At 36.0% G+C, this 27,944-nt stretch overlaps 1 protein-coding gene and 2 long non-coding RNA genes across 6 annotated transcripts; 1 reads left to right on the forward strand and 2 right to left on the reverse strand.

Annotated features, from left to right (window-relative positions):
• Positions 1-209: 209 nt before the first annotated feature.
• On the reverse strand, positions 210-16,634 carry LOC142531078 (flowering locus K homology domain-like). 4 transcript variants are annotated; one of them, XM_075637099.1, is made up of 8 exons: positions 16,487-16,625; positions 11,231-11,366; positions 10,575-10,960; positions 4,476-4,728; positions 2,825-2,973; positions 2,452-2,730; positions 1,679-1,873; positions 210-645 (listed from the first exon to the last, which is right to left on the reverse strand). In XM_075637099.1, the coding sequence occupies exons 3-8, from the start codon at positions 10,953-10,955 to the stop codon at positions 469-471; spliced, it is 1,434 nt and encodes a 477-aa protein (XP_075493214.1). In that variant the 5' UTR covers positions 10,956-10,960; positions 11,231-11,366; positions 16,487-16,625; the 3' UTR covers positions 210-468. The 4 variants fall into 4 exon arrangements, with proteins under 4 accessions (XP_075493214.1, XP_075493213.1, XP_075493212.1 ...); XM_075637098.1 differs by having other exon boundaries at positions 10,575-10,965; XM_075637097.1 differs by lacking the exon at positions 11,231-11,366 and having other exon boundaries at positions 10,575-10,965; positions 16,487-16,634.
• A 1,440-nt stretch (positions 16,635-18,074) lies between these two features.
• Positions 18,075-19,204, forward strand: LOC142532071 (uncharacterized). Its single transcript, XR_012816473.1, has 3 exons — positions 18,075-18,254; positions 18,333-18,381; positions 18,870-19,204. It is a non-coding gene; the product is annotated as an uncharacterized LOC142532071 (long non-coding RNA).
• A 464-nt stretch (positions 19,205-19,668) lies between these two features.
• On the reverse strand, positions 19,669-26,862 carry LOC142532010 (uncharacterized). The gene is made up of 3 exons (XR_012816445.1): positions 26,772-26,862; positions 26,450-26,540; positions 19,669-20,148 (listed from the first exon to the last, which is right to left on the reverse strand). It is a non-coding gene; the product is annotated as an uncharacterized LOC142532010 (long non-coding RNA).
• Positions 26,863-27,944: the final 1,082 nt, after the last annotated feature.

Here is a 27,944-nt window from a genome sequence, read left to right on the forward strand (position 1 = left end):
TTTTTTTATTATTACAAAAACGACATTGAAATTAAAAATTTGGAAGTCATGATGTATTTATACAGTATCTTTTAACAGCTCAATTTGAATAATTTACCTTGGCTTAGCCACACGTAAAACTTCACTTGAATTTGAACATAAACTAGGCATTGAGAGTAAGGAAGGTAGCATAGCATGACTCCTGCACAACTTACAAGTAGTGCAGAACGTCGGTCAAAAAACCAATATGATATCTGAGAATAAAAGAATAATGAGATTCTACCGACTGTAAGAAGAGCTCTTCATGGGAATACAATGAAAGTATATCGTTGGCAGTAAACTAATGCCTGCAAGATGGGTGCCTTTTTAACATCATTCAAATCTCTAAGAGGAAAAAAAAGTACAATATTGCAAATTATAGTAGTTTGATGAGGCAAGCTAGTCTGAATGGCTCCAGGTAGACTCACTACAACCAGAACCTCACCAAATTCAGTATCCGTAATTAGTCCCATACACGGAGCTATACCCTCCAGTTTGCCCACCAACGCTAGCATTCGAAGGAGGAGATGTGTATACCGAACCATGAGCAACATAAGAATTTAAGGCCTGATCAGCCGATGATGCGTATTGTGTCTGGGTTGAGCCTGCAGCTTCTGCCATGAAATTCTGCAATGAAATTATTTAACTAGTCAACTCCATTGACCATATTAACACAGTCAAATGTGCAGACTAAGTGACCAGGCAGAAAAAAAACAGCAAAAGCACATAATATGATTTTGCCCAAGTGTGATTGGGACATGATCTGTGCATCACTTCACTATATAACTGGCCCAATGTGAAACCAGCCCAATACAGTATCAGAATAACAAAATAGAATGTTAATGATATTGAAGAAGCTACTAATTCTCCAAAAAACAGAAGCTACTGCGAGGTCCTTCACCTCATCTCACGATATAGCATTTTATTTATCTTAATATGCTATCATGGTAGCTTTTCCCCGGTGGGATTAGGAATATCAGAACAAGCCATTCTCACTAGATACAACCTTTCAAAGGGTCATATCACTTTGAAGAGCCTTCTCCATGACAACAGTCTTCGAATCATTCAAAAATTTTCTAACAGTCAAGGGAACTAAAAGTGCTACTGTTTATGCGAGATGTTTCTATCTTTAAATGCGAAAAAAAGAGTTTTCCAATTTACTTTTGTAACAATTAACAGCTTAGAGGTTTCGGTTCATTTGTTAGGACAGCAATAAACTAGATCTTAAATGTCAACAAAAAGTTAACATCAGACACAAAAAAAAAAAAGAGAGAGAACAAGAAATGCAGCAGCTCCCAAAGGCGGTGACATCATCTACAGTTCTACCTTACCTATAAATACCATTCCCACGTAACTCATGAAGTTCCAACTAAAAACAAATAAACATCTGAACCATACTACACTTGATAAATTCGCCATTTCAGTTTTCTCCCCCAAATAGACAAGCTAGAAAAAATCTTCAAGCTACAAAATTGCAATTCATCGAATACTTAAATATAATGTCAAAAGAGAAAAAGAAAAAAGAAAAGAAATAAAGCAACACCAGAAAAGTCGAGTATGCTACAAACTTGAAAGGCAAGATAACCACAAATATGGAAAGAACAAATAAGGTTTAGAAGGCCGATCCCTAAAGCATGGTTTACAGTGCTACACTGCCTACCTGAATCATCTGCTGAGCTGTTTGGACTTGAGAAGCGGTTCCACTAATCTCAACTGTCATCTCCCCAGGAACACCCCTGGTTTCTTGTATAGTAACTGTGGCTCCACTAACCCGTCGGATATAGCTAATATTTGCACCTTGTGTGCCGATCACAGCATCAGCATAAGCTAATGGAATTTGCATTTGCTGCGTAATCTGCAAACATACCAAGCTCCAAATTATTTATTTAATAGATACACAATCACCTTGGGCATAAGCATTCTCATCCCAGATAGTGAACATTGAGATATACATCTTTGTTGCCTCTGAATCAAGGACTTCACATTAGGATGAAGTGCGTTGAGATTATTGTCGAAGGGAACAATTAAAACACTTGCAAAAGTATTCATGTGCTTAAATTTGAAAGTTGTTGATAGGCAATCCTGATGTATTGGCAACATGGGGGAAAGATAAGGAAAAATCTAGTTTTTTCTAAATAATACCTAGTTAGCCATAACCAAGACACCAGGCACATTCTTAGATTGGCAGGTTCTCTTTTCTCATTTCAGAGCACTTACCTCATTCCAGTGAACACAAGCTAATATCGAAGGAGTAAATTAGAAATGTCTAGCTAAATCATAGATGAGAGAGGATCTGCAAATCATCCCTGGATACAAATTCAAAAATAAAACAAAAAATCGCCATTCAAAGCGCTACAGGCTACAGCTAGGCTTCCAAATTTACTTACCTAAATAGATGGTGATAAAGCCAAATACTAGAAGGAAAATGATAACCTGAGTAATTATTGACTGAGCCGTTTGGGAGGTTGACGAATGTGCTGGCACTAGCGATTCTCTTCCATAGGCAGATACTCCTTGATGAGATTGTTTTTCCGGGGGAGGCGGCATGTTGGAGGGGGTATAATAATTATCAAACTGCCTAGGTGGTGGCATGAAATTAGGGCTGGCTCCATATCCTGGACCTGCAGGAGCATTTTGCTGAAAAGCTTGAGGAGGCGGACCCCAAGAATGGGCAGGAGGCATGTGGTCCATCTGAGAATTAGGCATTTGCATCTAACACCACCAGCAGTTAGCCAGATCCAACAAATATAATATACATTGAACAAAAATTAGTCTTCAATTGGCTTCTACGGAAAAGAAAGCTTACATGCATTTCCAATACATGTATTATGCTTCGATCAACTAAAAATTTTCTCAGATGACTAGCAATCAATTCCATGGCTTTATGTATGCCTGCCGGCTCCCCTACTACCTCTACAATCCTATCATCTTGAAGAGCAAAAAGTGGCAGATCTTCTGCAGATAATAATGCCATATATAGAATGTATAAGATTTCTGACATAGTTAAGCGTTCAACACATTAGATGGTATGGCATATTGCATAAATCTCTATTTGAAAAGGTTGAAATAATCAACAAGCATTGGTGCATATAAAAAAACGAGAGAAATACTACCACCTGTATAACCACATCATTCAACATGCTGGCAGGTTGGATTTCTGCAAATAATTCTTCCCCAAGCTCGGGTTGTCCAAAACTCAGGGTTCTACTGGAGTAATATTATAGTTTAAGCTCATTGAGCCAACATAACAATTAAAAACAGCCTAAAGATGGTTACGACATTTGACATATCATGAATTTCCGAGGTTTAAAAACACTTAAAAAACTTAATCTGATGAACCTGAAGTATTACGAGTTATATTTTGGTCTTCTCTTATTCCAAGACATTTAGAACTAAATTTGATAATACCAAGCAAGTTTTTACAACGAATCAACTCTTTCATGAATTATTTTTCCACTGCATTGCATTTAAGAACAAATCATAAGTCCCAATGAGTTATGAACTCTTACCTCCGCTAATTTTTTACCTTTACTTAAGTGAAGCATTCCACCAAGCTTTCAGTCAAATGCGCGCACTCAATTTGAGTTAAACATCAACAGGTTCCTGAGGCTTTTATTTTCAGGGGAAAGAATATTTTTTTGGCTAATATGAATCTACCAGATGCAATTTGTTAATACATCTATTCCATGAATCACCACCTGGTTTGTTGTCTCCTCACTCCTCCATTTCAGGACTTGGGGAGATATATAATCTCAGGTATGTGGTCAAGTTCAAAGATATGATTAAGAATTAGGTTATTTTAAGCCTCGAAGAAGTAGCAAGTCAACATAACTACAAATTCGCTTAGATTTCCTCTGCTGATGAACCATGAAGCATGGGGGAACGACTTTGTTCAAAAATAGGTTTCGGTATAAACTCAACACTTATTAAGGGTAGTTAGCAAAATAAATTTGGTCAAATATTTTTTTAAAAAAATGACTTTCTCATATGTTTGAAAACACTCAAATACACTTGGAAAGAGTCATTTTTAAAAAATAAAGTTTGCCCAGATTATTCCCTCAAATATCCCAAATTTTATGTGGTGAAATAACAAGAAGGTTAGACTGCACAGATGGAAATCAACCATTTGAAAGTAAAGGCATATGTTTACGCATCTAATCAGTATGAACACAAACAAATTAAGTATCAAACACGAATAACCTGATTCTTTCCGAATTAAAGAAGGCGCAAAAATGCTTTCAAACAAAAGAGGACAAGTACGGAAAATTTGGGTAAATTGGATTGATGATAGAATATCAATGAACCATGAAATTATCATCTAGATATTACTAAAAACTACCTCACAGGCAGGCACATATAGACATAAAGACAATGGTATCAACACAAGAAAAAGAGCTAATTCACAAGCGCAACTCAAATTCACCAAAGCAGGTAATAGACAGTAGCCAAGTGAAAACCTGTTCCAAGGACTCTAACAATACAATTAGATTCTTCTTGAATTGACTTGACTGTTGTGCCTTGTTTTCCAATCAAACTCCCTGCTTGTGCAGCCGGAACGAGCAGTCTTGTTGAGAGTTTGCCTCCTAAACCTGGTGCAGGATGAGAAGGATCATTCTCCATCCCATCCACTAGACGCTTGTGAACCTTGAGAAGACCATCCACGGCAGGAGGAAGAGGGGCCTCTGGTTCTTCCTTAGCAGATATCATAACCTGTCCAAGAAAGGCCGGTATCAGTAACTAACCAACAACAACAAACACTTAGACAGTAAGATTTGAACGAATAATCAGAAACAACAAATACACATCTTAACGTAAATAGTCTACAGCATCCGAACCAATGATGAAAAAATTTATCTAAAAAAAGTTTCAAGTGTTGGCATTGATAAATAATCTCATCAAAATGTATATGACAAAACAAAGAACCACCATTTAACCACCAAAAACTCAATTGTCGGATCGTCATCACTGTAAATTAATTAATTCCAGTATACAAAAATTTGAACCAAAGAAAAGGTAAACAGACTCAGATATACGGCTGGTATTTAAAAAATAAGATAGCATTATGCTGATGAAGTTGAAAAATGAAAATCAAAAGGCTGACCAACAAGATAAATAACCAAAAAGAAAATTGATTGGTAGAAGGATATCTAATGTGGCATGATAGACAAGGAATCTCACGATTTTTTTTATAAGAAACGATATTTTATTAATAATAACATAAGAAAGAGTACATCAGTGGACTAGTGTTCCACTGTCATCATGAAGCACACAATATCAAATTTATCTCAAAATAATGTAGTTTACCGTAAAATAGCAGTAGTAAATAAATAGTTATTGTGATATGATATATTTTTGCTTATATTAGTTATTTCAATAATAATGTTTTGTCATATAATAGCATTAAACAAATATATTTTTCTGAAAAACTAATAGTGCGCCTTTTTTCGATAAGGTCCAAGACCTCTTTGCGCCTTAGTCCGCCTTGAGCCCTTAACAACTATGGCTATATCTGTATGATAGAAGTCTTCAGAAAAGTTTGCTAAGGGAAGGAATCAGGAAATTCCATTGGTTTTTAATGGTGATATGAATTCCATCACCATTAAATTGATTGACAAAACAGAACCACAAGAGAAACCATAAGGAGAAAATAAAAATAGGTTGCTGACAATAGGCCATTGGGCATAAATAATTTTAGCTTGGAATGAGACGCTAAGAATGCCTAAAATGTCACTTCTACAAGCCCAAGAAAATACATGCCAAGGAGTATCAGGCTTTTCGTAAAGGGTAATCTTAGCCTTTCATCACGAGATAAGATTGGTAAAACTGATGGGACAACAAAAAGAAAATCAATTCTACATGCTAACACAGACCCTTTGTGAAAATCTCTCAATGATAAACTCAAAATCATAGTTCACTCTCGAATCTTATCCCAATCAGCCTGTCAAAATCAAGTCTATGATCTTTATATTAGAACATCATTAATGAAAATCTTATAACTACCGAGAATCCTAAGATATAAAATTTTTTCAAGATCACAAATGACCTTTTTCAATTTTGACGTAAAAATCAATGACTTGAATGGTGAGACAAGAAGTCGGCCAAGAGGCACACATAGAAGCAGTTTTTGACTCCACAAGATGTTTTAGGGGTCTACTTGATATTTTTTGAAGATAATGAATTTGAGACAGTTTTCCATCCAGTATTATTTGTGATCTTCAGTTTTATATTGCATTTGGACCCTATATTATTATACAAAACCATGTACTGTATTATTCTTTGTTCAATGAGAGTGAATACCAGAATAAGTAGAACCATAGGGTCATTAGCAGAATGACTAGAATCATATTCTTTCCATCCATTGTTCTTGTTTCAAATGAGTTGAAATAAGCTCCCTATACTGTCAGCGAGATATTTATTTATGTCAAAGCTATAGGTTGGTGTGTGCACAGAGTCTGTAGCAGTATGTTCCTAATAGGGACTTGCATTTTTTTTAATGTTAAAATTTAATGTTCAGCTGCTATTGCATTGCATATAAGAAAAACATTCACTTCCAGGGTTAATATTAATACTAGTGCTTATATTAATATGTATGCTTCTTCCATTTTAATTTATATATTGGTTTCTCATAATTGAGATCAATGCCAGTAATAATTTTTTTTACCATCAAGATGGCCCATAGTGGGAAAATGGAGATTAAGTGGTTATGAGTGATTATCAATTACCACAGGTAAGATTTGTCAATTTTAAAAACAGTTGATCCATCGTATTCATATAAAAAGAAGTATAAGATTATTTTAAAAAAAACAGGGGGTATATGACAGGCGATAAGTAGCAAACTTTTTAAGAGGTCGATCCTTATTGATTGAATAGCAGGAAGCAAGATATATACAGATAACTTTTTAAAATTATTTTGCTATAGACATTTTCTTACATCGTGCAGCTAATTCTTTAACCAATAAGTTATTTATCCTTCGAAAATTTTGGCTGCAAATAAATTAGTTAATTAATCTAAATCAAGAAGGAACTATGGTATCACTTATGTGGTAGATGATGTTGATCACAAACAAGATATTCAGTATATCGGTAAGCTGATATATATGAAGAGCAACAGAAGAGATCAGACACAAAGGTCAATTCCAAAATATGAAATTTGGGAGAAGACTCATCCTTGCAGCATTCAAAGTGACTGAAAAAAACGTGCTTATAACACATGCTTCAAAATTGAAATAAGAAACCCTTCGGCAACTTTAATATTCTTATCATTATCATCAATTTATATAGGGGTTCAGTCAATTGTGCAATTCTGTGTCGACGATAATCCTCGTGGCCACTACATATACGAGGCAGAATAGGAACCTCAATTTAAATCTTTTCCGAAAAATTTGGTGGCGACATACAACCAACACATCATGGTCTGAGAAACTTTTTTAGTTCACTAATGAATAAATCACTTGTTTCAATACTTCAGAATTCTATGCTGCCTTTTACCTAAATAAATGGATTTAACACATGTATAGGGCATAGGTGTCGTCATAGGTTTCTCCTTCAAGTGATGGTTAGGTATTGCTCAGTAACTTATGGGAATCTTGACTTGATATTTTACAAGAAGTATGCGATTGTGATAATTCGTGAAAAAACAAAAACTAAAAACTGTATCGCTTGTTAAGTGCCTAAAGAACTCGAGATTGTAAAACTACTGATTACCTTGGATATCTCTCACCTATCTCACTAAAATATCTCCTTATACATTATACAGTTGTTCAACAGCACGATTATCCGAAGCAGTCACCCAAATTAACATTTTTTTATAAGAAACTATATTTATCATGATAGATTAGAATAAAGTTAAAGATACAAAAAGGCAGACAAGATATCCGGAAGTACGTAAAAGATAAAAAACGATCTTTAAACGAAGAATCAGCCATCCACTTATCCTCTCAAAATCTAATGATATTCCCCCCTTTAGCCACAGTCCTCACTAAAAGATGAAAAGCCGAGTAAATTAGAGAAATAAATTTCCAGGGGCTTCTGAAGGTAACGTTCCTAGCTAAGCCCACATCCTATCCATTATTTTGCAACCCATATTTGCTCTTAATAACATTTTTCCACATCGGCTCCAACTTCACAAAGCATCTCCACAACCATTTACGCAAAAGTGCCTTATTCCTCAAATATATATTTCAAATACCCAACCCCTCTCTCTCTTTCGGTTTGCAGACATGTTCCCACGCGACCAAATGGAGGTGAGAATCTCCATCAGCTCCGTCCCTAAAAAAATCTCTCATCATCATTCCATAACCATCGCCACACCTTTCAGTACTCTAAAAAGAAACACGTGCATTGGCATATCATTCAACACTGCTGAAATCAAAGTTAATCGGCCACCCTTTGATAAAATGCTTTCTTCCAGCTCGCTAGCTTCTTCGACAACTTAAACACGACATATTCCCAAAATTTTGATTCCCTACAAATTTCCCCTAGAGGAACCACTAGATATTTAATAGGCCACTCCTCCCTCCTACATCCAATCTCCGCAGTCAACCCTTCCAATTCGACTTTTGTATTGTTAATACCCAACAATGCACTCCTTTTCAAATTGATCTTTAAACCCGACATTTGACAGAATGAGTTCTAATTTTTCAATAAAACACACAACTTACCGTCCGTCTTAACAAAGAACAAAATATCATCTGCAAATTAAATATGTGATACCTCTACTTTCTCTCTACCAACTTCCAATCCCCGGACCTCGTTCGTTGTCTTAGCCTTATCCACCAATCTACCCAACACATCTATAACGAGATTGAACAGAAAAGGAGAAAGTGGGTCCCCTTGACTCGGACATCTCTCCTCCTTGAATTCGCTCCTCAGCCTACCATTTATAAAGACCGAATAAGAAACAGGCGATACAAATCACTTAATCCACTTTCTCCATCTCTCTCCAAATTTTTTCTGTTGTAAAACGAATTCCAAAAATCTCCAGTCCACATTATCATATGCCTTCTCCAAATCTACCTTAAACACCTATCTTTTCTTCTTAATATATCTCATCTCCTCCAACACTTCACTGGCTATAAGACAACAATCAAGAACATGTCTCCCTTCAATAAAGCCACATTGATTATCTGCTATGGTTTAACTCAAAACTTTTTAAATCTTTTCGATAAGCCTCTCGCAATAATCTTATACAGACTCGTTATCAAACTAATAGGCCTAAAATCCTTAATCTTAACTGCATCTTGTTTCTTCGGGATTACACATATACATGTCTCATCGGTGATACCATTTACAACACCTCCCTCAAAAAATTCATGGAACATTTTCATCATATCTCCTTTGATTGTAACCCAACATTCTTCATAAAATGTCATTGTAAAACCATCTGGACCCAGAGCCTTCGATCCATCACTCTCAAACACTGTGTTTTTTTATCTCCTCTGAATACGGTCTCTCTAACTCCTCTCCAGCCTCACCATTAATAGTACTCCGATCCATTCCTTCAATATTCCACCCCTCCCCATCCGATTTTCTGTAAATATTACTGAAGAAACTTAAAATTGAATCTTCGACCTGACTCTCATACGAAGGTTGTCAAACAAGTTGCAGAGAAACCATGCATAGGGTTTGTCAGAGATACAGGTATTGGGTTGGTTCTTGAGCCTTATAAGCCTTGAAGTATTGAAGTATAACCATAGTTGTTATGGGCGCAAGGCCCACCGAGGCATACATGAGCCACGGATCCTGAGGTGCAAGGCGCAAATCTTACAGAAGCGAGGTGCGCACGGATAAATAAATTTTAAAATATATATATTTAACTTAGAATAAATATATTAAAATATGAAATAATTAAGTCATATTGTCACACAAAACAAAAAGTAATTAATAAGTTCATAATAATTAGTAACATGATTAAAATTCTCGAATCATCCAAATCAAGTTAATCTTCTTCCATCGAATCATCAGTCCCCAGGACTTTCGGACTTGTATTCTTCTTGGTCTTCGTCATTTTCTTGATCAACGTCAATTTCTTCTTACTATTCATTCTAAAGATGTGAAATTGTCTTTTTCTGGTTGTTTTGGATGTAGATGGCCTCACCTCATTCTTCTATTCAGCGATCTCTTCTTCCGATTCCGACATTTAGGTTGCTAGGATTTAGAATTGAGCTTTTTCTTATAAACAAGAAATTAAAAAAAATCACTCAGGCGCGCTTGAACTTCCAAGGCTAGTCCAGGCGAGCGTCTGGGATTGCCTTAGTGAATCGTTGCGCCTGGGGTCCTTACCTGGTGGTGTTTCTTGCCTTGAGGCGAGAGGTGCTCGCTTTTGACAACTATGCATGAAAGCAAAAGTAAATGTCTATCTTACTTTTCAGTGAAAACGCAAGAGGGTCACATTTTTAACCAAATTTATGAGCTTCAACAGACCTTGACTTTTAAGCACAGATATTGGGAAAAATTGCATACAGAAAAAGCAACATGCATTAATACAAATTAGAGCTAAGAATGCACTTAAAGCAAGATAGTAAAATTTTAACCACATTAATAATCAATTTACTTACAGCTCTTTCTCTTGTTCCCGGAGGACCATCAAGAATCTTAATCCGAGCTTTTGTTTCTTCACATGTTTTCTTTATGTACTCTCCCTTACGTCCAATTATGCTACCAACCTTCTGAGCAGGTACTAACATCCTGAAAACAGTCTCCCCAGGCCACCCTGGCCATTTTTCAGCACCTCCTCCAGCTAATGAAACATCTTCACGATCCTGCTTTTCATCAGATTCTATGTTTTCTGGTATAACTTCTATGGATTCATTTTCGTGTCCTTCATTTTCATTTTCATGTAGTTCAAGTACAGGCACAAATTCATGTTCATCTTCACGCTGATAGTCGCTTTCACGTGCATGTTCAACTTCAGAAAAGTTCTGGTCAATTTCAGCCATAAGATCTGTGCTGGAAAGATACATTAAAAATATGTGGGCTCAGCTAAACAATTAATATTTGTTACATCCATCCAAAAGCTATAAATTGCAACCTGAAACTAGCGATTTTCTATATGGAAACTATACAAATGTAATATGGAGTAGCTCCAATGCTCGTGGAATAAAAAATCAACAGTGACCTATGCAACACGACGTATAAAGATCTAATGGCCAAAGAGGTAGACAGCTAGGGAATATCAAACGCCAATTAAGAAAGCAACTTTGTAAACCATTACCTCCAGACTCAGACCCACCCACAATTTCTATTAGGAAAAACAACCAAATGTGCAGTTTGAAGTCAATGCAGTTTCAATGTCTGCATCTCCTCATAAATAGTCCTCACAACCCTAGACTTAATTGAGACCCCTGAGACTGTACAACAAAAATTAGATCAGGATTGCACACACCCAAAGAAAGTAGTAATGCATGCACTAGTAAAAAAAGACATGTAAAACTTTTTTAAACCAGAAGAAAAGCAATGTGGGATGTAGGTGGGTTTACGCAGTAAAATATAATGCAGACAAATCCTTTTAGGAGTATATAATGAGATAACTTGAAACAGATCCTACTCAAAGTTATGAGGAGGATTAAAAGAACATAAATAGCAAATGTGAAAACAACATAATTTTATAGTCAATAAGGTTTTATAGTTTTCTGCAACCACCTAGAGCATGATTTGGATTCAAGAAATTTATGCTAAGTTCAGGTTACATATAGTCACAGAGATCATACGTTGTTCACTGTTACGTGCCTGAGTTTGGGATCGTGTTACGGGTAGTTGGACAGTGAAATCTCCTAGTTCGGAATAGGATTCCTGCCGTTGTGATTTACGACCTTGACAACCTATGATTAATTCAAAAATTGTGGCTCGTGAAAACAAAAGAACCACCCGATCTTGTGAATTAAACTTTTTATTGATATTTTTCTCAATACCTAATTCTTCCCACCAAGTTCCTACATATACTAACGACGCGATCCAAAACAAACTGAAAGAAAATCCTACCAAATCTCAAAAGATATGGTGAAATCTAAAAGATAAGGAAATAGTTAAAACAAGGAAATAATTATCCTTATTAACTAAGGAAAAAATCTTCTTACTACTCAATATTTAACCCTAAATTTTCCATGAGTGAAACGTTGATAGACCTTGGGCTTGTATGTTTCGTTCTCTACATTGTTGCCCACAACCTCTTCTCGGCCCACGTCATCTTTGCGGATGGTGACATTGCCGTCCCCTTGAGATGCAAGTTTGTCCTCAAACTTGAAATAAGGAAAACGGGCTGCGACAGCGGAAACCACTTCCAAAGAAGCCTCAGATGGTGCCAGTCCTTGCTAATAAACTAAAACCTCGTGGCAGCCATTGCGTATGCAAGTATCGAGGAAAATGCGGAAGTACATGGTCTGCATCATGATTGCCTTTGAATTTCTTTAACGATGAAACATGGAAAACTGGATGGATTTTGGATGATTCTGGGAGTTCAAGTTTGTATGAGATTGATTACCGAAAATGTACCATAATAATGAGGGCCGAGTTTCTGATTTTTGGGAGAAGCTAAGGATTTCTTGCGATATGGCAGCAGTTTGAGCAACACCTTGTTCCCCGCGTCGAACTGGAGTTCATGATGAGCAGCATCATATTGTGTTTTCATGGAGTTTTGTGCTCGCAAGAGCTGTTTTTCAATTCCATTAGAACTTGATCTCGAGTTTGTAATTCTCTATCCATAGAATCAATGCGTGAGAGACCAGGGCATTATGACAGCAGATGTGGTGGGGGTGCCCATAGACGGCTTCAAATGGCGTAGTGCGAAGAGAAGAATGAAAACTGGTGTTGTAGCAATACTCAGACCACGACAGCCAACCTACCCATTTCTTTGGATAATCCCCCGTAAAGCAACGCTCCACGATGCGATTGACAACCTCTGTTTGACCATCGGATTGTGGGTGATATGCAGACATAAAGCATAATTGTAAACCACTCGGTCGGAAAAATTCTTTCCAAAAAGAGCTTGTAAAAGTGACATCACGATCAGTAACAATTGTCTTTGGTAGCCCATGCAATTTAAACACGTTATCAAAGAAAAATCGATGAATCTTAATGATCTGCTAGTCGGGACGGCGAAATGAACTGGAAATCTATTCATCTACTGAGAAGTCATGAACAAGTCCTAGCGCGGAAATAGAGATTGCAAGAGTAAATATTCGCCCGCGAAAACTTGATTTTTTTATAAATAAAAAAAATGTGTATCTATTTAATATAGATTCAAATTTAAGTGAAATTCCATTTTGAAGCCTTTTATTCGCGAGGAGCTGAATGAGAAGAAACTCTCACGTCCAGTTCTGCAGTAGAGATGGAATTCCAAAACACCCATCAACTATAACCCCAAAAGAACTAGATTCCGTAAACAATATAGAGGAAGAATGAAGGGAATGGCTTATCGAGGTAATCGTATATGAATCCAAATCTGCCGAATCACTCATGGTATGATTTTCTACATCCTAGATCTTCCCGTTCCGTCATCTGGCTTATGTTCTTCATGTAACATTCAAACCAAATGAATCTACGAAATTACGTCGATACTTCCACATATTATATATTATGGGTAACGTAGGAGACATCTCTATTTTTCCCCCGGGGAATCTTTAGAATTTTTTTTTAGTTAGGGATAGTAATGGAGATACTTATTCTATCTATTTTGATATTGAATATCATATTTTTGAGATTGACAACGACCATTCTTTTATGAGTGAATTAGATAATTCTTTTTATCATTATGTGCACCGCGGTATACAGATGGGAGAGGGCTAAAAAATGAGCATATTTAGATAGGCGATCAACGACAACCAATAACACAATTTTTCCTTGCGACATCAGGAGCCCTTCGACAAAATCCATCGATATATTGGTCCATATATGTTGTGGTATCGGTAGGGGTTGGACTGACCTTGTAGGTTTAAAAAGTTCCACCTTATTGCGTTGACATATGAGACACGTAGCCACAAACTCTTGGATTTGGCGTTTCATTCCTGTCCAAAAGAAATCACGGGAAATTCGATGCAAAGTTTTCTGGAAGCCCTCATGGTAGGCATTGTGGGTACCCGAAATAATAGCGGCGATGGAGGGAGAGATCTCGGGTAAATAAATACATTGGCGATACTATATAAGACCATCTCGGAATTCCCACGACCCTATAGCCTCGCCTTTCTGGATTTTTTGGATAAGTGGTCAAGCTCGGCCGTTTCCCTATGTTTCTCCGTGCTGAAAATAGCTGATTGAGGCAGGAAATAGCTTGTAAACTGCCCTCGTCATCATCACGCCTGGATAGCGCATCCGCCACCATGTTGGAGATGCCTGCTTTGTATTCCACGTGAAAATCAAAACCCATAAGCTTGCTAACCCAATGCTGCTGTGGCGGAGTCGTAATTCACTGCTCTAGTAAAATTTAAAGCTATAATGATCGGTGCGAACCACAAAAGTGTTACCCCAAAAATATGGCCACCAATGGTGCACCGCTTTAGCTAACCCAAGCAACTCCTTTTCATATGCAAGGAGCTTTTTGTGTCGTCGTGATAAGAGTTGGGTAAAGAAAGCAATTGGACGCCCATTTTGATGCAAAACTGCGCCAATCCCAGTATCAGACGTGTCACACTCGACAACAAAGTGTGCTGAAAAATCCGGCAATGCCAAGAACATGGATTGATGTCATCATAGTTTTTTGTTGGTAAAACGCACGAGAAGCCTCGTCGCTCCACTTGAAGGATGTCTTCTTTAATAGCTTGCAAAGGGAGCTGCAATGGTGCCATAATCCTTGACAAAGTTATGATAATAACCGGTGAGCCTCAAAAATCCTCGCAACCCTATGACCGTGTTTGGGACTGGCCATGGTGTAATTGCCAGAATCTTGTCCTCATCAACTTTTACCCCTGCTTGATTGACCACGTGACCTAGATAGGCCGCCTCCTTTTTGGAAAAGATACACTTGGATCGCTTCAAGACAAATAATCGCTGTCGTAATGTCGAAAAAACTGCGCGAACATGACACAAGTGGTCTTCTCACGCTCGTTTCTCTATCGGCAGCTTCAATTTATCGGCCAAGTTGGTGTCCAAGAAGCCGTCTGACCGAACCTGGGAGCACCAAAACTGGAACACCATTAATAGCCCCCAGAATTTGCATGGTTTGCGCTTGTGAGGACCCCGAAATAGCGTGTTTTGTCAGCCCCAAATTGTGTTATTCCTCTGCTTCACCTTGTTCTTCATCGGTCATAAACCATCATGTCGCGTTAGATTGATAATAGATCGGCTGAAATTCAACTTTGCAAGAAAAGTACCAGATACACATGTCAAACACGAAAAAGGGTTGTGTCCTCACACTAGAGATTGAGAACGAATTGCAACATGAAACCAAAGAAGAGAAATCACATTCAAACTTATGAAACATAATGTGGAAATAATGTATTCACCAATGTCTTGCCATCTGATAAAGAATAGGATATGTAAAGAATGGAAGCTTTATTCCTTAAAGTGACGAAGCTCATAACTGGAAAAATAAATGGAATGTGTTCATTGCCTATCATTTCTTGTTACAGTTGACAAATTCCAACACAGCCACAATTAAAAACAAAGAAACACAAAGGTGATGAAATACTATGTAGGATCACGTATCACGGTCACCACAAAGGCACAAACTGCCATCAAAAGACTTCAGTTACATCACTAGATAGAGCGAAAGATCACATTAGCAATCTAATGACATTTAGGTCTTTGAACCAAAAAAATAGTACCTAAATATGATTTGATCAAATGTGAACCTTCTCCTAATCATGGAAAGCCAAAAAGGAAGATACTAAATTTCTTTCATAGACGCGCATATGAAGTTAGATGGCAAAAATAGCAATTAGTGACATGAAATACAGCTAAGTTAAGCTATTAACCCAGTCAATAATCCTAAGTGAGAAACCTCAAATCAACACTTCGACCAATAACTTTTTTATATTCCTAAAGTTATTGCCCCGTGTTTACTGAATGTAAACTAAAAAATGCAAAGAAAATAAATTGTACAAGTGAAGTATGAGAATATTATATGCTAAACGTCATGCAATATATATCATGCTAAACTAAATTCCTCACACAAGGTTGCTGAAAAGAAAAAATTAAATCACGTCTTAAACTTCACTCAAAATGGATAAAAGGATTAAGCGCACACGTGCTAATTAGGCCGTCAAATTTATACGACACTAAAAAAAACCTCTTTCAGTTCCAACTAACTAGTTTTCGCAACGCACACACCAAAAAAAGAATAAGAAAAGAAAGAACAGAGCTGAAATCATATCAAGGTACTACTAATTTTAAATTTTCATCAAGAAAGCAAATTCAACATTGAATAAGGAATTCAACCTAGTAGTAAAAAAAACACACAATTAAAAGAACCAACCAAGCGAAAACTCTAAATACATAAAACACAGCGACCTAGGAATTCAATTGATGAAAAACTTACTCGATTTTCTTGAATTTTATCACTTGGAGATAATCTGTTAGGATTTGGGAAGGGTTTTCTTTTCCTTATTTCCTCCTCGGCGCTCGAAGAGAAAAATCAATTAGACGTGTAAATATTATCATTTATTTTATTTATGTAATATGAAATTACCATATGATCCCCCAAACCACAACTTATGACCAAGTAATCCCTAGGAAATCACTTCTACTGTTTCCAGGGATAATAACTTTCCCCACGGGTTTGGAGCCCCACGAAGAAAGCCCGAAAAGGGGATGAGGATCCCCGATTTTTTCGGGTTTGGATTCGGGTTCGGGGATTTAAAAAAATCCCCGATGTAATTCGGGACGGGTATGGGATTACTATTCCCATCCCCGAAATCCCCGAACCCGCCCCGAAAATAATATCAATAATAAAATAATAGTATTATTAATATTAATAATATAATAATATTATTATTTTTTAAAATATTAATAATCTTATTATTATTAACATCGATATTGATATTAATATTATCTCTAATAATAATAGATAATAATAAGTTTTGATTTGAGAAAATCTTCGAATTCGTCATCGTCTTTCCATATTATTATTTTTGATACGGAGATGGGGACGGGGATGGGAAGTTGATCCCCGAAGTTTCGGGTTTAGAGATTCCCCGAACCCGAAAAAGCGGGGATTGGGACGGGTATGGAGGCGGGGATGGGGATGGCAAACCCGCCCCCGCCCTGGCCCATTGCCATCCCTAACTGTTTCCAGTATTGCGGCCAAAAAAATCGTGCGCTCGACTTTTTGAAATTTATTTGTAACAAACATTTCTTCCGACAAAAAAAAAATTATATATGTCTTGGTTCAAGTTAGTGGAATAAATGATCAAATATTTAATAATCACGAGTTCGATTTCTCTGATCAATATTTGGATACATAAAACATTTCAGTTATACTTTAAAAAAGCAAAGACTTGTGTGAGACGGTCTCACGAGTCGTATTTTGTAAGACAGATATTTTATTTGGGTCATCCATGAAAAATTATTACTTTTTATTGTAAATATCGGTAGAGTTGACCCATATCAAAGATAAAGATTCGTGAGACCGTCTCACAAGAGACCTACTCTTTTAAAAAATCCAGATAAGATTTTAAAAAATTAGTATTTGAGAAATCTCAGAATAATCAAATTAGTATTTGGAAAGTTTAAAATCTTAAAATCACCTAATAAATAAAATTATGCTTTAAAATGTTAAAAATTCCATCTTTTAAAATATCAATTTCCTAGACTTGAAATAAAATATCACATTTTCATAAATTGTCTAAAACGTCACCGGTCTCTTTTTTCGATCCCGCATTGAATATTCGCCTGAAACATAAAACTCAAGAAAATATTTTAACGTGAATCAAATAAACTTGTAATAATTTAAAATAATGCAAATCATAAATCATGCATCGTAAAAATAATGTTAAAATTAAATAAATAATTTGATAACTTAAATAAATGCATGAATTTTCAGTGTATTGATTTTGGATTCTACGATTGTTGGGATTATTACCTATTCAATAGAGGTACAATCAAGCTAAGACAAAAGTTCACGTTGACACAACGAATAGCTGCAGCCATAGAAGTTGTGCTGGTTATCCAGTTTCTTCATTCATGGATTACGCCTGATGTATATTTGAATCATCTGAAAACAAAATATGTTCTGTTGGACCATAATCTAGCTCCATGTGAAGATCAGTACATACAATTTACCATTATTGGCGGCGAATCGAAGATCGGTAGGTCAATATCTGTTTATGAAAACAGTGGCTTCAGTTTGTTTCTTCTTTTAATTTTTTCTTTATTATGCTTTTAAGATGAGATTGGACTTTCGACCAGTGGATCAAAGTAGAATACGGAATCATTGTAAGTTTCTGTTATTAGTTCACTAATCTTCTGTTATGGCCCTTTTTTGTAAGCACGAAAGAATCTTTATCGTGGACATTTTCTTTTGTTCACACTTCCAGATTGAACTGCGAGGCTAAGAATGTTGTTTACGACTTCGGAGTAATATTGCTTGAAATGGTAGTTGGACGAGCTAGTAATTGTATCCATAAATGATATAAATATTTCGAAAGACATTGTAAATTTATATTTTCCTGAAAACCAGGGTGGACACAAAGTTGATATCTTTCATTACCTTAGAGTTAGGAGAAACTATAGAGATAGAACTCTGGAAGTGTGTATCCTATATTAAGGAACATGCTTCAATTTTCAATTCAATGCGAGTGGCATGCAATAAAACCGCGCCCCATGTACTAAAAAAGTCCCACAAACAATTATATATAAGCTATAATGAAGTATCATTCCCAATGCAGAGATGGCTAACTCTTCTGAAAATATAAATTCTGCAGTTATAAGATAGCCTAACAGCAGATGCGATGGGTCGGAAGAGTGTGGTCGACACATTAGTTAGCGAGGAATGTTCGGACGATTCACTGAAGCTATAATGGAGGTTTGTGTGAGGAAGAATGTGACAGGTCTTCTTTTGAAGATGTAGCATGGAACTTGTAGTTTGCAACACAGATTCAACAAGAGTCTGATAACAATCAAGAGACCCCACTTCATGTCCTACTTATATCTATGTATTTGGCTTTGTGAACGAGCTAGTAGATTCGTCATAAAAAAAGTTTATACAACTGCCTTTGAATATTTCCAAATTTTGTTAGTTTAAAAAATTAAAGCTTCATAGGGAGTGACAAATTATTTTTATGTTTCATATTTATATTAATTTGGGTCTTGAGACAAGTGATCCCCACAGAAGTTCCATAACAAGTTATTTTCTTTAACTCGCAGAAGTCATTTTGAGATTTCTACTTTAATGTAATACCGCGAAAATACTTTATTAAAAATATATCTTAATTACTTGAAGATGACTAACACATACTTTCAAATGACAAAAGTGAAACACTTTCATAAGAGAGCAGTATTATTAAACACGCATTAAAAACATTATTAAATTAATCTATGCCTGCAAAATTAATTCCTCAACCATTGGGGTATCTTGTAAGTTCATACAATTCACGCTGTCTCACAACATATATGTATACGATAATTTCCAAAATTCTTGATTTTTTTTAAAAAAAACAATGATCTTATTAAAGTGAAACCCAAGCAATGAAAATAACCTGAAAAATATGGAGTTCCCAATGGTTAATTACATATTGATCTTACCGTCATTAAAAATTTTGTCAGCATTTTGTTCTTCGGGTGAATTAAGTTCTACCCGTTATGGTACAACATTGTTATCCACCATCAAGATAATAAAAAAATGATAACAATCAGAAAATTTAAAGATGTTTGTTCTGAACCGATAATCGTACAGATGAGCAAAAGGGATTTGACATACTTATCTCATATTTTATAATTGTCTAGCTTCAATGTCCAGCAGTCAGAGGGTTATGGCTCTCTTGTGCGCATCCAGACCCTCGACCTCAGCCATTGTTGCTACATAAGGCCCAAGCTTCCTTAACCCTTCTTCTGTCAGCGATTGTACTGTGATGTACTTCAAGAAGGAATCTAACGACACTTCACCATACATCTGTGCATAACCATAAGTTGGAAGAACATGATTGGTATCATTTGCATTGTTTTCCACGCTCTCGGGCGTCCATGGACCCAAAAGTATAGAACCTGCATGGGAGTAGAAGCCACGTAAATTCAATAAGTTATTGTCTAAAAAATGTTGGTGAGATATCAATCTAGAGCGTGGAAATTAGACATTTATGATTACATAATTAAATGATATTTAAGGCTCGTGACACTACCTTTTTTGTGAGTATGTGCGCCATAGACTACCATGAGGAAATAAATTGAAGACCTAAAAGGTGTAGTGCCATGGGCCTTACATGATCAAACTAGAAAAGTATTTGCAACAAATTACTTGAACCAAATAGAGAGAGGTCAGATGCAACAAGTTTGCATACATAAGACGTTTTACAAGATATTGTGCATAAATGAAAGAATTACCGAGATATACTATCTCCAAAAGCAACATAATTATTCAAGTATCCAATAAGTGGAGATAAATCGAGAATGACTGCATATAGTGAAGAAAAGTGAACATACAAATATTATGCAAAATACAACAACAAAAACACACCAACCTTTATTCCACCAAGTGGGGTCGGCTACATGGATTCTCTTACGCCATTTTGCTCTATCTCCTATTATATCATCATCTATATTAAGATAATGCAGATCATACTTAATCGTTATTACCCAAGTTTTTTTTTGTATCATTCTTCGTCAAGTAATATGGGTACTAGCCGTTGTCTCGCATGTTCTATCTGGAGCCTCTATTTGTCGCATTTATACGTATTCATACCATCTAAGGCGTGTCTCTCTCAATTTCTCCTCGATAGGTGCATCCCCAACTTTTTCTAAATACTTGGTTCTTAGTCTATCAATTATTGTGTGTCCGCACATCCACCTTAGCATCCCCATCTCTGCGACTCTAATCTTTAGCTCATGTGCCCGTTACTGCCGTAACATATAATTATAGAAGTTTAGTAAATGCAATAGTCCTAGTGCTCATGCACATGGCTAAAATCCTGCCAAGCAATGCTCAATAAGACTCAAGATTACAGATCTGGTTGTGCTAAAAACATATTGCCATAAGGGTTTGACTTGTCTGAGGAGTGCTTAAAGTAAAACTCGGCCCTTGAGCTTTGTCAATGCACCAATTATACTCAAGGATTGCACCTTGTCATTAACCGCTTTTTCTAAGCATTAACCAGATATAAATGTGACTGCCGGCTGATAAGGTTTTAAAAAGTCGTGTGAGAACCCCAAATTTTTTGGCATGTAATTATTTAATTAAATATAGACATGTATAAGAATTTATCTTCGAGTTATAATAAATTTGAAAATATTAACTAATACATGGTATTGTAAATTTCAAGCCAATAAATACATGAAATTCAAAATTCAGTACAAATCATGTATTAATTTCGAAATAAGGCTGGATATCCACCTAATTGGAAGAAAATATTATATACAAGGCAGAGTTTCTCAACAAAGAATTATCTCAATATTTATGGAATGATTATCTCAAAATTATGGAAGGAGCATCTCCCAATTTTGGAAAGAATATCAATCGAATTATGATAGGATTTTCACATCACCCCTATAAATAGGAGGAACCTCTCATTCGGAATTTACACTAAAATTTTCGAGTTTCCTCTCCAGTTTTTGAAATTTCCTCCCAAAAATTCTGCACGAGTCATCAAAATTCTGTCCAAGTTCAGAAATTTGTTTCGCTTGCTAGGGTGCTCGGAATCCGATCTACACCATTCATATTATGCTTCGATATGTTTTTAATAATATATCCAAAATTCGGACAAATCCAAAGGTTAGCTTTTCATTAATATCCTTCTCAAGAAAACTGCTCAGATTTTAGGCATGAGCATCATACCTATGGTTTTTTGTCCATAAGCAGGTCAAAAAGACTTTCAAACCCGATCTCCACCGTTCATAAACTATGTGACGTACGTATAAACGTAATGTCCATGTTTGATTGCAATCCAACGGTTCATTAAGGCGCACAAAATTTTACAAGGCGGCTGATTTTTCGTAGATGTGCTACTGCGTTTTCGAGATGTCGGTTGCATGATTTTTCTATAGTTTCCGAATTCTTCACGTTTTCTTCTAGTCTAAGATAAGTGGGCTTGTTTTAATTCCTTAATTTCGGTTAGGTGTTTTCTTGATTTCGAAAAATTTGTTCGAGCACCGTTATTTTGTTTCTATGTTTTTTGTGCGATTTTGGTACGTTTACGTGTTGGCACTGTGATGATTCACTGAAAATGTGTGGGAATCCCAACATATAGCCCTTCACGGTGGGATTGAATCGTTTTATGGCCTCGCCCCCTTAGAGGACAAAAAATTAAGGACTGATATCAGTAAACCATAGAAGGTGGAAAAATCGCAGTGCTGTTATGATATGAATATGATGATATGTTATGAAAAGTATGATATGTTTATGTGTCGAAAATTGTGTAAATATTTTTATGTTGTGCTCGAATGTCCCCCGCTTACTGAGTGACGACCATATCACTCAACCCTTACTCCACCATTCCCAGACAAATCTGAAAAAAAGAAATAAAGAAAGAAGAGTCGGACACCAGTTTTGGGGCTGATAGTGGACGCATGAAGAATTTTAATTAAAAATATGTCTTGTGAATATTTAATTCAAGTTATAAACGCTTTCACAGATTTGTACCGTTTTCAGAGTTACTATTGTAAAGACGATTTCATTTTTATGGTACTTATGATATAAACTGGTTTTTGTTTATACTGTGCTACGAGACTTGTTGTTTAGCAATTATGTGATTGAAAAATAACGCCGATGTCGACTAACCCCGGTCTCGGGGCGTGACAAGCCACATTAGAATTTCAAGTACTTTCTGTTGGGATGTTGTCAGTACTTTAATTCAACTTGTTTGACATGTATTTTTTCCCCTTCAATTTATCTAACTTTGGCTCACGCACCTATTTTATTTAATTTTACATTTTCTATATTTTACTCAAGGATAATAATAAGATATTCAAATCTAAAACCAACAAAAAACAAAAAAAAAAAAAAACAAATACGTACACTGGCCAGAAGGCAACGGCCAATGCCCAAGGGCTACCAATCGAATTATTTTTTTCTTAATTTTTAACACATTCATCACCCGTTTATATAGAAGGGAATAATCAAATGAACAAGTTACTAATCACAATAAAATCTTATATAGTATCAACTCATCGCAATCAAAACAATCCCATCACAAATTTATTACCATGAAGATAACATCACATTTGGTCTACCTTTGTAACATGTAACCAATACTTATGCACCCTAGAATGGTAGCAATATAAGTGACAAAGGTACCTTGCAAATGATACAACCAGCAAAAACCAGAAGACATAGAACAAAGGATGAAACGTCTCCTCTTTTTCGTTTTCTTAAAAAGTACTAGAATTTTTTTTTAAACCTCCCTTAGCATCGGCCGAACCACCAAAAATTACATAAAATATTTTTGACATCATTTTAAAATAAATCAACCATCTAACATTTGAAAAGTATAGCTCATACTATAACCTCTCAAAAACCACTCACAAATAAAACGTCGAAAAAATATCTTTAACATAACTCAAAATCATAAATCATAACTAATGCGGAAAACTAGCGTTGGTCCTCGGGTTATGTGCACCTTCAGTCTAGTCAGATCAACCATCAAAACCTCCATTATCATATTCATAATCAATACCACCTGCATCAATCACACCTAGTGAGTCTAAAAACTCAACACGTCATATTCTTGATAACGAATAATACGTAATACAGTTAACATATAACAGTGAAAAATACTTGCACTTAAAATATCATTTTCATGAAGATGCATAAACATAAACATTTTCGTAAACATTTTCATGATGCATAAAAACATTTTCATAAAAACGTTTTCATATAAACATAAACATATCACATAAATATATTCATATTCATATACATATTCGTGTCCATATTCATATTCATATTCATATTCATGTTCATGTTCGTGTTTGTTGAATTCAGATCGTTGATTGTGACTTTCATATACGTGTTAGGCGATGGATCCATCTACATGTAACCACAGTACTGGGCGGCGGGGGACACCAGCAACACTCTCATCGGTCAACTGGGCCCTGGCCTTACGTATTATCATATCATCATATACATATACATATACATATTCGTATCCAAGGAAATACGATCGTCGGGCTCCCACTGAGACCATAACCCTCACGATATCTCCAACATATCATCGTGTTAGTCACAATCCATTCACATCCTTCAACATATTATCATCACTTAATAAAAATCATGCATATAACATTTTTCATTTTAAACCAAGCATGCAACATGTCTTTTAATGTTATTGTTTCGTCATGAAAATCCATAGGCATTTAAAATGAACATTTTAACATTTTAAATCATAAACATATAAAATAATCATTTTACCCTGTAAACATTCATAAACATTAAAAATAATCATACTAGCATATAAAACAGCAAATAGGGCACTGCCATGACGTTTACTAATTTTCCGGTGTAAAAAGACCGTTTTACCCCTGGACGTGACGTTTTACGTTTTTGACGTTTCCTTGATTTTCTTGACTCTAACATGTCCCAAATAATTATTTAAGCTTAAATTAAAATTCCCATAATTTTATGTAGCTTAAAAACGAGACTTTTTAATTAATTCGTATTCGGACGTGTTTGAAGGCGTTTTAATTCCGAAAAATCCCAAACTTTAATATAAAATTCGTAAATTCTAAGTTTAGTCTTTTATATTATTTTAGTCCCCATGAACCACGAATCGACCCCCGTGAGCCGTTGTTCAAGTTTTAAAGCTTAGGAAACCCTAATATGACACATAAACTTCGACCCCGAGCCATCTCTTGATTTTATCGAGTCACCCCCGAGCCATGTTGGTCCAAACCCTGAACAACACCCTAGAGTACCCTACTGGACCTAAGGAACACACGGAAACCACCCCAAACAGAAAATCGAAGCCCTTACACAACTACCCTAAGCTGGCCGAGAGTTACACCTTGACAAGGACTCTTGTTCTAACTTCCAGGACTCTAACCTACCGAGCCACCCCTGAACCATCGTGATGAGCACTCACTTAAGACCCCAAGGAGTCGACCTAACCCAGCCCAGGCCCCCTGGACTGCGCCCACAAGTCTGCAACAAGCACAGAAGTTGCGCCCGTCCATGACTCTTCTCGGGTAGGAGTCCTTGCTGTTAAGGACTCCTCCCAGCCTCTTAGCTCGAGTCCTAGCATGGTTAGGACTCTTCCCTTGACTCCATCACGACCTTGGCTAGCCCCCGGAACCAGCCAACGCCCAGCCTAGCCGTGAAGAACAAAAACCGAGCCCCTTGCTTCCCATGACAGCGAGTTGCTTCCCAGCATGCGTTTGAATCGTGTGTGGTGTTTAGGTGGTGTTTAGGTGTCTGAAATTCATGTAAAACCATACCATAACCTTCCCTAGTCATGGTAGCCTCTTTATGCACACAAACAACACAATTTGGATCAAAAATCCCACTTGAAACTTACATGATACATACAAAAACGAAAATACATAATATGTTACTTGTTTTTCATGTTTTTCATGCATAAAAGAATACTATGATGTGATGATGGTTTTGAAAGGAAGAATAGGCGTGCCTTTGCGTATTAAACGCACGATTTTTCATTGACAAATCGAAGAACGGAGCAAGACCTTGGCTAGACTCTTCCTTGCAAAAAATCTCGATTTTTCTTCTTCAATATCGTGATGTGTGTGAGCCGTGTGTCTTGGGGTGAATTTTCAGAAGTGAGGCGTGTGTTTGTGTAGGGATTGTAGGGTTTTGGGGAGCTAATCATGTGTTATATAGTTTATTTAAATACTAACTAGGCTTTAGGCCTATTAAGCCTCTAAATTAAGCCCATTAGTTTAATTAGGATTTAAATAAAATATTAAAATAATTTTTGGTTACATAATTTTGTGAATTTAATAGCCGGGTTGCTAAAACGTTCGAGTTTTTGTTTGAAAAACCAACACCGATAAAATCTACGTCCCGGCGTATAAAATCACCTCAAAACCCTTATTTTCAAAAATACTAAAAAGACATCATCCATATTTTAAATAATTAAAATCAATTATTTAATAAAAACATTTTCTATTTTTCAGCCATCGGTCTCCGTTCCTCGATCGCAACTCGAATAACCTTTTAAAAATAAATTTTAATGCAACCATGTAGAAAAATATATTTTAAACATGCAAATATGCACAACATAATTAATTTAATGCAATTAAAACAATTAATTAAAATACAAGAGAATTTAATAAATCATATGCATGTGGTTCGCGTGGACCTTTAAATTTTCGGGGCGTTACAAAGGACATGCATAGTAATAACATGCATTCTCGAAGAAACTTTCTCACTTTTCAGCATCTTTCACGTTGATGATCAAATGCTCCGCTGCATACAAGTTAGATAAGCCAATTGCCTGAGTGCCACAAAGACATGTGCAATTTAGACCTGGTATTTATTTGGACTTTAAAAGTATGAAGGCCAAAATGTATAATGTCTTCTAAAACCTGTGGAATTGACGACCTTATCTTTTTTTCCATAATATTTTTTACCTGTCATATTCAAATTTTATAAAGCTAATGATCTAAGAATATTTAAGGACAATTTTGTACAGTAAGAATATATATTTAAAAAGAATCGGGCAAACCTCAGCCATATCGCGTGCAAAAACAGTGAAGCTATGACCTTGTTCTTTTGAAGCAAAGTCTCCCCAGGGAAGGCTTTGGCATTGCTTGTTAATTTCATCCAGGATAGACGTTAGATCCACGTCGTTTCCAGCAACTACAAGAATGACATGGCTGTCAGGACCATTCTCTGCCTGCATATGAAAGCATCATTTTTTGAACATCAGGAAAACATAACAGCGTATCATAGTAAAGATATTAGTTAACAAAAGGATCTATTGTGTAATTAACTTGAAACATCATATCTTGAATTTGCTATGATCATAACATGTTTTTGGTAAATCTCTAACTTATTTGAACATTTTCCTTGGTCAACATATAAACAAAATTATTATGTTTTTCACTAAAAAATAAAAATAACCATAAAATGAGACAGCAAATATTAAGAATACACAAAACCAAAGAATTTTGTATTTTATAAATTTCCAGGCACCTGTGAAAGTAAATCTGTTGTTATGTGAACAGGACGGCATGTTTGTCGACAATGACGAGAACTTCTGATTGTCGTCAACATGAAAGACTACACTGTCGTCAACAATTCAAAAATTTCCAGGACTTGACTAGATCTGAGATAGAGAAATGATTAAACTCTAGGAGCTTTCTTTTCCAACTAGCAACCCTAAATCTAATCTTTTCTCAAACCTCGTCTATAGACTGCTATGTCGTTGAACATTCTTCTATTCCGCTCCAACCAGATTGACCAAAAAAAGCAATGAGCTACCACATTCCAAAATGTATGATATTTCTATCTATTAGCTAATCTCGAGTCCAGAAGAAACATATCATGCGGCGCTCTTGGAAATATCCAATCCATACCCAATTCCTCCATTATTCTGTTCCAAATTCCACTTGAGAACGAGCAATGCAAAATTAGGTGATCTTGATTCTCCTATTCATTCCAGCAAAATGTACACCAGTTCAGACATAATGCACAATTAGGCCATCTTTTTTTGCAAAGAATTGCAAGTAGGCAATTTTCTCAAAGCCACAATCCACGAGAAAACTTGAATCTTTATGAGGGATATGTTCTCCCTAGATATTAGGAAAAAGTAGGAAATTAGGAAAATTACTGGCAAGAAAGAAGAATAATAAAAAGAAAAGACTCTGAAAAGTCCTCAACCAAACCATAAAACAAC

This window comes from Primulina tabacum, chromosome 17 (assembly GCF_025594145.1).
Source record: "Primulina tabacum isolate GXHZ01 chromosome 17, ASM2559414v2, whole genome shotgun sequence".
Classification (NCBI taxonomy): Eukaryota; Viridiplantae; Streptophyta; class Magnoliopsida; order Lamiales; family Gesneriaceae; genus Primulina; species Primulina tabacum.

What these genes read in the sequence shown, in the direction of transcription:
- LOC142531078 (XM_075637097.1), bottom strand. Translation starts at nt 10,955, where the DNA reads ATGGCTGAAATTGACCAGAACTTTTCTGAAGTTGAACATGCACGTGAA. An exon ending in CGGGAACAAGAGAAAGAGCT is followed by an intron (nt 4,729 to 10,574) that starts GTAAGTAAATTG and finishes TTTCTTGGACAG; the next exon opens with GTTATGATATCTGCTAAGGA. An exon ending in CTCAGTCAATAATTACTCAG is followed by an intron (nt 1,874 to 2,451) that starts GTTATCATTTTC and finishes GTATGTTTGCAG; the next exon opens with ATTACGCAGCAAATGCAAAT.